We start from the raw sequence: 11,525 nt of genomic DNA, 5'->3' as shown, positions 1-11,525 counted from the left end.
TTCATCACATGCCTCCTCGTTAGCGGTTCAATGTTTCAAACGGTCCAGTGCCCTGGGGAGCTAGTTCTGCGTCCAGGTGCCGAAGCACTGGAACGCCCTTCCTCCCGATTTACATACTAGTCTCAACTTTATGTCCTTCAGGAAGCAATTAAAAACCCTTCTTTTTTTATTAAAAAGAGAAATGTTTTCAGTACGCAAGGTACTTTTACAAAATATTCTCATTCTCAACGTGAGAGACATACTAATATAATTCATTATTAATATAATGAAAAGAAGAAAATACACATAAATCAGCATCTCTAGATTCTCCCTCACCACACACATAATCTCATGTTTGTCTTTGTGTCGCTCGCTAATGCTATTCTCGCTCACCTTGGGAAATGCACTCCACAACCTTCCACTTCCACAGTCCCGCCCCGGAACCAAGGGCATAACTCTCCAGGTGTGTAAGGGCCGATCCCACGCCCAACTGTGCCTCTCCCTCTAAGAGGGCCACTTACATCACCTCCTATAGGCTGGAGAAGGTAAGGATCGAGACTTTACCAGTGTCAGAGTAAGGAACCGGTGGGCGGTGCCTCTGCCTCTAAGAGGACACCTCCCATCACCTCCTCCAGGCTGGAGAAGGTAAGGATCAAGACCTTTACCAGTGCCAGAGTAAGGGACCGGCGGTGCCTCTGCCTCTAAGAGGGCCCTTTCCATCACCTCCTCCAGGCTGGAGAAGGTAAGGATCAAGACCTTTACCAGTGCCAGAGTAAGGGACCGGTGGGCGGTGGTTTTAAGTCTATGCCATAAATCAGATGCTATGAGCCCTGTCGGGGAGTTAATGAAGGGGGTTAATTGAAGCAATTCTCTCCTTCACTACCCTGGGACAATACACCACCAGATGTTGCGTTGCAGCAACTCCAGTTCCCCATCACACAGTCTGCAGAGTCTAAGCTCCAGCGGAATCCCCAATTTAGGCCCTACCAATTCAAGGGTCGGCAGACAATCCAATCTAAATTTGAGGTAGCAGTCTCTAAGCTTGGCTGAGGGGAATTGTTTCATGTAAAGTCTAAGCTCTCTCGGGGGTAAATACCAGACTACCTGCCCAGCATATCCCTTTAGGTGGCCCAGGTCTTAAAAACCCTTCTTTTAATCTAATCATCTAATTTTGCTAATGATTTCCACCATACTAGTGAGTATGCGCTTTAATACGTCTGCCGTTAGCGCGTTACAAGAAGCTATAGCAATAGCAAGAGCAACACAACCTCAGGATGTGGGGCTTATTTGTGGGACATTCCGGATACAATCCACAGTGAAAAGAGATGTTCGAAGGAGCAGCCGCATACATGCACAATCCCATGAGCTGTAAACGTGCAAAGGTGTATGCCACTATCGCAACCTTTGTTCCACTATCATGACCTGTGTCCCAATCGGCAATACCATTTGTCAAACTGTGTTTGGTTTTCGTCGATACAGCAACACAGGGCAAAAACCAACAATCTCTGAAACAGCATGCACTGCCACATGCCGTGTAACCATATGCGTGTGGTGAATGCACATATGCGTGGTGTCACGGTATATATGCCATAATACATGGAATAGCCGATGGGGGAACATATCTGGGGCAAGCCATTTTGCCTGTAAATTCTTCAATATTAAATGCCCCAGAATGACGGTGGTGGCAGTGGGGGCTGGGGATTACAGTGCAAGAAGAAATTAATGCACACCAAGCACGTGTCCCTAAAATTACACAGTCAGTACACGCAAAGCCATTGCCATTGGCAGCCATTACGAAGAATGCACTCTCCTGAGTATCAGGTCTACTGGACAACCTTACAAAGGACCACAAAATCATTGCAAAGCAGTAGGTATGGTTTTATTATTTGATTAATACAGGTTTTGGATTATCAAAGCCCAAGGTGGGCAGAGCCTACTGTATGCTGCACGGCGATTGGCTACACATTGAAAATATAAGCAATGCAGACCACTCTCGGCCAATCAGAATTCACTGAAGACTTATGCTATTGTGATCCTCTACAATTTTACATTGCGGCTTTTCTGACTTTAATCCAAACTCAAACGGACTACTTAAGTTACTAAAGAATTGCGTGACCGTTAGATTCAGGTAGAAACCCCCAAGTAGGCTGCATAAGACGCATTCAGGTCCGTCCTCCAGGAATCCTGCGCTCGAGGTTCCTGAAGAATTCGCTGCCAGGAAGGACTGGGAATCCTGCAAAAAAGGATCAAGATGGAGAGAGTGAGGCAATGAAATGAGACATGAATATAAAACAGGTTCAATGAGAGGCAGCAGGACTCTTCATGGGCATCTTCTAATTATGGGTACCACCAGTGGGCGGGGCAGATACGTCTTTATGGGAGGGCAAAAGAGGCATATACTCTTAGCCACACCCTGAGGGGCACCCCCACATGACTACTTGGTGCTGAGATGTCATGCCATTTAAAAAAATAAAATAAAAATAATACAGGATATTAGTTGATAGCTCAGTCTGTTACGCACTGTACTGAATTCTATGAAGGCTGATTCTCCCTTGCCTATGTCTCAGGCTGATAAAGTTCTATATATATATATATATATATATATATATATATATATATATATATATATATATATACATATATAGTGTGAGGGTAGTAACACCTATGGTGCTACATACCAATATGCTGGAACTAGATTCTCTGAGCTATAGAACATGAACATAACTGCAGAATGGTGCCCTTCTGAAGTTCTGTTCCTCCTGACGAGGGTTGTGCTACGCAAAATGAAGCGCATGAAGCATGTGTCAGGAGAGGCGATTAGGTAGCCACATTCAAGCCAGGGGAATGAAAGGGGCAAGCCACACGTCCGGCTTGTGATCCTGGACAAATCACCTCTTATCATTTTGCTTCCCCGTGGGGGCTCCTGTGAACATGTACTCGTTTAGGCCGTTGCTCGCTCTTTTCTTTCACATAGGCTAATTGACTGGAAGGGGTCCCAGACAAGAAAGAGCCGACCCAATATCTCGGGCCTGTGACCATCTTATTTTCAGGTCTGCTTATTAATCACAAAAGCGGTTTACTTTTTGGACAATTTCAAATGTTCTTCTGCACATCATGAATAACCATACACAATTCTGTGTCTGGTGTATTTAAATCTTTACAATGCAATGGAAACAAAACAATAGATGACATTTTTTAGGCTTGTATCAAGTAGTCTTCCATTACTTGTAGACTTTATTCGCTGATGGAGAAAGTTAAGCTAAATCATTAACCTTTAGTATAAAGTTATTCCATCAGGTCTTTCTATGTTGGGTTTCATGTGATTTGTGTACTTTCAAAGTCATGTCTACAAACAGTGCATTGCTTTAGCCCATGAAAGTCAAACATTCATCATTATTTGCATCTTGCTGTATGATACAAATGGAAACTAGTTTGGTCAAGTGCAGAATTGGCACTCTTTTCAAATCGCAGCTTCACCTCTTAATTAAAGTGTGTGATCCTGGGAAAGTCAATGAACCTGTCAAATTTGCCAGTCGCTAAATATTTCAGAATTGTCAGCCCCTAAGGCTAACTTAGTTATCAGGGTTCTCTTACAAAAGTCTCACTCATAGGTTAACTGGCTATAGTGTGTCTTCACATGTAATAATAGTGGCCATTGATATATCACACATCTCAAAGCATGTGTGTCTTCGTTCACTAGATCTGAATCCAGATATGTGCACCTTGCTGGTAGCGTCTTATCTGTATCCTCGCTCTATGCTATGGTATGTGTACCTTTCCCATTGCTTCCAAACCGTCACCAGCACCCATGCTTCTGCGTTTTTATATTCTGTGAGGCGGCTAATAGTTCTGTGTCTACGTTGGGGGATGTCTTCCTTTCTGATACAGCTTCTGATATGTATTGTTAATAATTGCCCTGTATCTGCGCCTATGCGATAAAACCAGTTACTATGTTTTAATCATGGTCAAGTTTCGCTGCAGCTATTTTAACCATTGTGTTTTTATGGTATTAGGTCAAGAGACCTTTATTTTAGAAAGACCACTCCGTGACCGCACAGAGCTGCCTTCCTAAATGGAACTGTCACGCCAGCACCTGGAACCGCTGTCGAGGGCGACCGGGTAAGTGTGTGTTTGTGTGTGTATTGTATGTTTGTGTATGTTTGAGTTGGTTGAGTCTTGGGAGGGAAGGAAGGTGGGGGGGGCAGAGGGACGGGGTTGCTGGGGTTCAAACTCCCAAATTTCAAATAAATTGTGCCAGAGGGGCATGGGGGGTAGGGGTCAGGGTGGTGTGGGTTGGGTGTGTTGGGGGCATAGCTGGCCTTAGGGGGGGGCAGCCGGGCGACCACATGGGGCGTCACCACCCCAGCTCGGGTGTTTGTGTGGTGGCGGATTACATGGAGGGTTTGGCGAGGGAACCACATGCCAAAAAATGCTCACCAAATCCGGGTGCGTCACGGTACAGGGGGTGAGAAAGGACATTGGGGGGGTTCTATTTAGTTGTAGAGGGGGGAACAACACAGTTAGAATAGCCTCAGAGAAAGGTGCCACAATACAAACCTGTGAAACCCTATAAAACAAGTACCCCGGCCGTGAACTGCTAATGTTGCTCTTAAAATGCCACGTGTTTTTTAATTGGATTCCAATAAGAATGAAGAGCGCAAGGGGACTTTCAGGGAGCCCCATTGCTTGTTGTGTGACCAGAGACTCTGGATCCCTTAATTACTTGAGTTAAAGGGGGGGCCTGAACGTGTCTGTGCCCATATCCCCACCCTGGGAGGGGGATTGAAGGCCGGAGGGGGGGGGGTTGACGCTGGGAGGCCTCATCTAACAAGTTCCAGAGCTTAGATAATGAAAAAGTCTGAAATTGAACATGTTCTGGAGAACACGCATCCTCCAACCAGTGGGAAGCATGACACAAGCTACAGTGGAGGGACTTTCCATTCAAAGGTGAGCAACTTTCACAATGACTGCAACAGGAAATAGAGAATATGAGAAATAGGACATCTGGGTGAGCAAGTCTGTTTTTTATTTCCATTATTCAGCCACTTACATAGAGGCCAAAAGGCAACATGATTTTGCAAAGGACACATTAGGAGTTACCGAGTGAGCCAAGTTCCCGACAGGGCCCAATTACAAGCCCTTTTATGCTTTGAGGGAGATTTGGAAAAATCAGCATCTGAGCCATTAGCAAACCTGCTGAGCCGGAATGAGTGTCTCGATTCACTCCGTTATCTGTGTGAGTCACGTGGGAAGCCTGAGAATAGCAAGTGCTGGGGCGGGCAGGCTAGCAGTGGTGCAGTGAGGAAATTATGCCAGGGTGGAGCCTGCAGCGCGTACACCAGGGCCTATGGCCGGAATCCCTGATTACTATGCTCCCGCCTGCCCAGGAGGCTGGCTGGGCCATGCCAGTGCCTTAAATAGGCAGGACATTGCCGGTACTGAGTACCAGCACTTTCTTTGAAAGACAGAGCACTGGCACCTCTGAGCAGGAATTCAATATTATTAATGGAGGAGAACTGGCACTTCTCAATAGAAAGCAGGTAGTCTGGGATAGTGAGCACACTGGTGTAACGGGGCCCCCGCTGCCTCCACGGTACCAGGGCCACACCAGAACCTGTCCTGGGAGGGGCCCGCACTTGGAGAAAAAAAAAATGCAAAAGAAAAAAAAGGGTCTTTTTTAAATCATGTCTTTATGAAGGCACAGTGACTACAAAAAGAAACTTTCTTTTTGAAGTCGGAGGGCTCCACTACCACATGACATGGAAGATCCTAGGCTGGAGGCCTCCATGTCATTGGCTGGGGTGAGCCCTATGACCAATGGTCGAAGTGGGTGGGAGCGGTGCTCCTCTCATTTTTATTTTTACGTTTTGCCGTTTCTATACTTTTATTTTAAAACGAAACTGTTCCAGAATAGTTTACTTTTAAAATAAAAGTGTAGGAAGAAGTTTAAACGTACACTTCAGTGTGCTGCACTGAACACTGCCTTAAACAGCAGGTGTGTTTGTTTGGGTGTTCGTATTGGCCGTGGGCGGCGGCATGGCAATGAGGTTTGTGGAGTGCGGGGGCAGGCCAGGAGGGAACATAGTTCCACTACTTCTTTTCGCACACTTCTCTCACTGCCTATGATTTCAAAAGATATAGTTTATTTTTGCAGTCACTCTGCCTTCATAAAGAAATGATTTCCATTAGGGTTCGGTCCTTATCGGAAATAATTTCTTAATGAAGTCTGAGTGACTTCAAAAAGAAACAATTTCTTTTTTAAGTAATAGGGCTCCCCTCAAACCCATGACGTGTGCAAGTGTAATGTGAAAGGGTGCACACTTAAATGTATAAATGACTGCCTGTGTGAGTGTATGGTGAAAGGTTGCAGACAAATGTATGAGGGGATGGGTGTGCATGTGTGCGTGTACGGTGAAAGAGTGCGCACTTAAATGTATGGGTGGCTGGGTGTGCGTGTGTATATGGTGAATGGTATGTGTGCCTGGTTTCAGGGCACAACAAAACCTACATTTTGGGGGGCGAACCCTCCAAATGTTGGCAGAGGCGCTAACTTCATGGGCGATGGGGAGGGGCAAACTTATTTTTGTGGGGGTATCTAACTTCTTTACGCATTTTAATGAGACTTTTCTAGTGCAGCTTCAATGTTACAGGTAGTTAACTCTCTCCTTTAAGTCTGAAAGCACCCACTTATGGACTGCTGTGAGAATGAGCTTTCTCCTGTTCCCTCCCCACCCTTCCAATCACTCCCCTGGCATGCAAGTACTAAACCTACATCATGATTTCAATTGCCTAAAAAATGTGGCATTTGAATGCAGGTACTAACAGTGAAATCCTTTATGTTAGTAATTGCTGGCCCGTTGTTAACAGGGAACCCAGTCGACGTTTAACCTCTGTGTCCTGTTCTGTCCGGCAAGTGCTCTAAAGGTCAGCCAGGTTGAGTCAACATAGCCCAAAATGCCTGGGGGTGAGTGCTGAAGCCCAGTCAACTCAATGGTGTTGCGCCACTACTTGTATTTAATGCCTTGATTACTTATTGGTAGCCTGCATTACTCCTAGCCCTGTTCTTCCTCGTCCCAGTACTTATGTATGAGGCAGTTCTTGTGTACTGTTGAAAAACGTATTTACGTATGAGGCAATGAGCCTCATACGTAAGCTCTGGGACAAGGAAGAGGGACGTGGAGTTACTTCTCGGCAAGGGGCTGATTTTGGAGGTTTGGGTAGGGGGTGGAAGGGAGAGGGTGTTTGTGGGGGTGAGGGAGGGGGCCGGGATTTTTCAATAAAGCATACTGCTTGTCCATATCCAGGCTAAGCAGGCATGATATGTGGTATTATTGGCTATAGAGGCATTTTGGTGCAGCCAGTCTAGTCATTCCTCAGTTTGGTATGACTTTCTTTTAACTGGGCATTTCTGAGAAAGCAGTCGTGCTAAGTGGAATTACCTGGCTAGATTGGCATTTGGGTGCTGCCAGTCTAGCCATTTCTTACTGCGGCATTGTATATTTTTCTGGGCATCTGTGATAAAATGATATGATATATGATATAAGTCATTTAGAACGCACCTGTATCCAAGTGTTTCTAGGCTCGACAAGGGAGAGAAGATAGAGGAAGGACAAGACAAATTATCTTACAAGGCCTTGTATCATTCGGATCATGCAAGTGCGAGAAAGAGAAGAGCAAGGGGAAAGGGAGGGGGGGTGCAAGGGAGAGGGGAGGGGAAAACAGGGCAGCAATGCTCTGAGTAAGGGCAGCGTAGCTCTGGGTAGTGCAAGGAGAACAAGGGACTGCAGGGTTACAGTTACAGCCCCTAAGTGCATGGTAGACCCGGAGGCAGTGCAAGGGTGACCGATCAAGAAAGTGCCTGGACTCAGAGAGACTCTGAGGGTAGCCAAGCAACCAGTCGGTACAGCAGACAGGTAGGTCAGCAGGGGAGGAAGAGAGAGAAAGCAAGGGAGAAGAGGAAAGTATTGAGCTGCTTCCGAAACTTCAGATGGTTTGGCACAAGTTTGAGAGGGGTAGAGAGGCTTTTTCAGAAGGAGGCACCTGCAGAGGAGAGAAATCTATCCCCCCAACCTCTGCCTGGAGAAGAGTCTAACCCTTAGAGACTTGGAGGTAACTGAGCAAAGGGCTCAAGAAGGAAGCTATTTTGGAAGAGAGCGTTGGATATAGTGCGGGGCCCCCGCCCCAGAAAGCCTAATGCAAAGGGTCTTGAACTTGATCCTTGCAGTCAGTAAAGAGATTTCAGGGCTGGAGAGATTCGATCCCTGGGCTTGAGACCAAGGATAAGTCTTGCAGTCCTGTTCTGGATTAGTTACAGATGGCAGAGAGTAGAGGAAGGTATAGTGAGAAAGAAGGCTGTTGCAGTAGTCAAGCATAGAGAGAACCAGGGCTTTGGAGACAGTGAGCTTCTGGTGAAAAGTGAGAAAGGGAAGAGTCCCTTTAGGAGGAGCAGCTGGTAGGGGGACTTCTTGGAGACGTCCGAGATGTGAGGAGAGGAAGAGAGAGTGGAGTCGAAGATGACACCAAGGTTTTTTGCCTTGCAGGAAGCCGAAGGAAGAGGGCACAAGGCGGGTGGCCAGAGTGAGAGAGGGAAATCGGCGGTCAGGGGTCCCAATGAGAAGGATCTCTGTTTTACTGGCATTAAGGCAGAGAGCGTTGGAGACGCATCAACTCTGAATCTCGCATAGACAGTCAGGTATGAGCAAGAGAAGATTGAAGAGAACCTGAAGGAAAGCTGAGTCATTCGCATAACACTGAAAGTTAGAGGCGAAGGTAGAGATCCAGTGGGCCAAAGAGGCCAAGTAGAGGTTGAAAAACCAGGGTGAGAGGATAGAGCCCTAGGGAACACCACAGGTAGAGAGAGGTGGCAGAGAGAAAGGGACCAAATTGGACCTGGGAGGGGCGGTCCAAGAAGAAGGAGGTCAGTCACTCCAGGGCCTCATCCGTGATGCCCAGGTTCTCATAGAGTCGATTAATCAAGATGGCGTGGTTGACCATGTCGAAAGCAGAGGAAAGATCGAAGAGGATGAGGATAGAAAGAATGCTGCAATCAAGGTTAGTAGAGAGAAGATCTTCATGGTTGTTCAGGAGAGCAGTTTCCATGCTTCTGGCAGCTCTAAAGCCAGACTGATGGTCATGGAGACAACCAACAGATTCAGTGTGGAGAGTAAGCTGGTAGATGGCAAGCTTTTCCAAGAGTTTGCTCAGGAAAGGGATGAAGGATATTGGGTGATTGTTTGCCAGACAGGAAGGATCGGCAGACGGCTTCTTGAGGAGTGGGTGCACAAGGGAGTCCTTAAAGGGAGAGGGGAACGTTTCAGTGGTGAAAGAGTGATTACAGAAATCGGCCAAGGCTGGAGCGAGGGTGTTAATATGGTCCTTGATGGTTCTCGAGGAGCAGGGGAGCACCTGTTTGGAAGACACTTTCATAGATCAGACTTGTCTAGAAACCTTGTCAGGTGTTGTCAGAGAGAAAGAAGAAAAAGGAGGAGAGGCAGAGATGGCCAAAGGAGGGCTGAGAGAAGAAGAGGAGATAGAGGACAGGATATCCTGAGATTTAGCAGAGATGTGAGAGGCCAGAGCTGTACAGCGGGCCTGTGAGGGAACAGGAGAGGGTTAGACCGCAACAGAATTGACCAGTTCCTTGCAGATTTTAAAGAGTTTGGCCGTGTTGTTAGAGGCCGTGGAGACACAGGCTTCAATGTGTGCTCTCTTACTTCGACTGGCATTTTGGTGCAACCAGTTTAGGTATGTCTAAATGTGGCCTGACATGTTTTACTGTAATATTATTACGTGTCTACACTGGTCTACATTTTGCAGCCAGTTGGACATGTTTGCCTTGTGGCATGGCATTTTTAATAGCAAAGTATTAATGTTCCTGTGCACTGTTGGTGGCTTGCATGTATTGGATTGGTGTTACCCTACAAAACAATTGCAAACACTGTGGCTTTATAGGCAATTTTCCACAGTGTGGCATGACCCATGATTTGTTCGCAAGTTGGGGGGGCTCAGCATTGCTCGCAGGGGGGCCCCCACATTTTGTGTTACGGTACTGAGTGAGTACCTGCTCTTCTGTGCAAAAGAGAGTAAACCTTGCCCCTTTTTGCAAGCCATGTCTATGCCACTGCGGTCTGGGGATCGTGTGCTTTTTCCAGGTAGATGGATATTCCTTCGCAGCAGCAATGGGGATCAGTGTATGCGTGAAGAATGGCTACACATTGCATGGGGACCGTGAGATCCATGAAAAGGGAGTGTGATACAACTTAAGTGTTTCCCATTACTTGGGCATTAAGTTCTCATTTCTGGGTAATCAGGAAATGGGACCATCTATTGCCAACCTTGTGCATAAAAGTCTTGGATTTTCCAGAAGCACAAAACACACAGAGAAGCAAAGCATTTTTATGTACCCTTTCTGCGTTTGAGGACATGACTGGGCCACCAGTTTTGGGGCACTGTGTACGACCTAACCACACACACATGAGTTACCAAAATGGAGGCCGGGCAGAAAGCGATATTTATTTATTTTATTTGAATGTGTGTTCAGAGCTGGCCCTACACAGAGGATCTCTGAGCTCTGTGCAAGGTTCAAAGGTGGGAGGTGAAACTGAAGTTACAAAAACGTTTTTAGGATAGGATAGAAAGATTAGGATAGCCAAGTGGTATCAGGGCAGGTGGATGGGCTGAATTACGTGTGGGGAAAAAGGTGTGTTTTGAGGCTCATTCTGAAAGTGGTGATGGAGGGTGCAATGCGCATGTGATGTGGTAGGGTGTTCCATGCTCTTGGTGCCCACTGGGTAAATGCTTGTTTCAAAGCGTGAAAGACGGTAGGACATTGCAATGCCATTCTGTGGTCCAGTGCTGTCTGTCAAAACATTGAAAACTCCTGGAGTGTTCGCACAGGTGTAGCCCTTTTACCCCTGATTTGTACACTTCTTTTGCCACTTCCAAAGATTCAGAAATGAGTCCCATAGAATTGTGGATAATATGAGCAGATTTACTGCTGGTTCTGTTGCTTGGAAGAAAGCAGCTGGACTGCTGTCCTTTCTGTTTAAGGACAAAGCACAAGATGTAGGCATTATGCAACCTTCACTCAGAGTTTTAACATTCCACCCACATCCAGTTTCAAGGGCCCTTTTCATCCCACCTAGCGTGAGCACAGTCTTGATGGTTAGTATTGTGGTGATTTTAATTACACAGTTCAGCCGATATGTGTTTCAACCCTCCTGGGTCTTTTTCAAGGCCTGTTAGACAATAGGATGCATTGATCTGGGCAGTGAGCTCTGGATAGATTGCTCGTGTTGGTTTACAACCTGTCAGGCCTGGAGGGCATCTGCAATAAAATTATTGGTCTGGGCGATCATCGAAAGATCGCTGAAACCGCTCATTTTATTGAACTGTGCAGCTAAAATCACCATGATACTAACCGTCAATACTTTACTGAATTTCTTTCAGAACTGATAACACTATCCGATAGATATACCCACTGATCCAGCACCTGTGTGACCTAGGTTCTTGCCCATCTCTGTCTAACCCACGTTTGAGATGGCACT

General features: G+C 46.4%; 1 protein-coding gene across 2 annotated transcripts in view; it reads right to left on the bottom strand.

Moving 5' to 3' along the window:
- Window positions 1-1,836: 1,836 nt before the first annotated feature.
- The window catches only part of LOC138452547 (uncharacterized), a 172,052-nt gene continuing 162,363 nt past the window's right edge, over window positions 1,837-11,525 (bottom strand). For both annotated transcript variants that reach the window (XM_069604993.1, XM_069604992.1), the window contains exon 9: window positions 1,837-2,212. In XM_069604993.1, the coding sequence (XP_069461094.1) occupies window positions 2,211-2,212 (2 nt within the window). In that variant the 3' untranslated portion in view covers window positions 1,837-2,210. The remainder of the gene's footprint in view (window positions 2,213-11,525) is intronic.

This window comes from Ambystoma mexicanum, chromosome 4p (assembly GCF_040938575.1).
Source record: "Ambystoma mexicanum isolate Mex_15411 chromosome 4p, UKY_AmexF1_1, whole genome shotgun sequence".
NCBI classification, from domain to species: domain Eukaryota; kingdom Metazoa; phylum Chordata; class Amphibia; order Caudata; family Ambystomatidae; genus Ambystoma; species Ambystoma mexicanum.
This window is presented reverse-complemented; position numbering and strand designations above follow the sequence as displayed.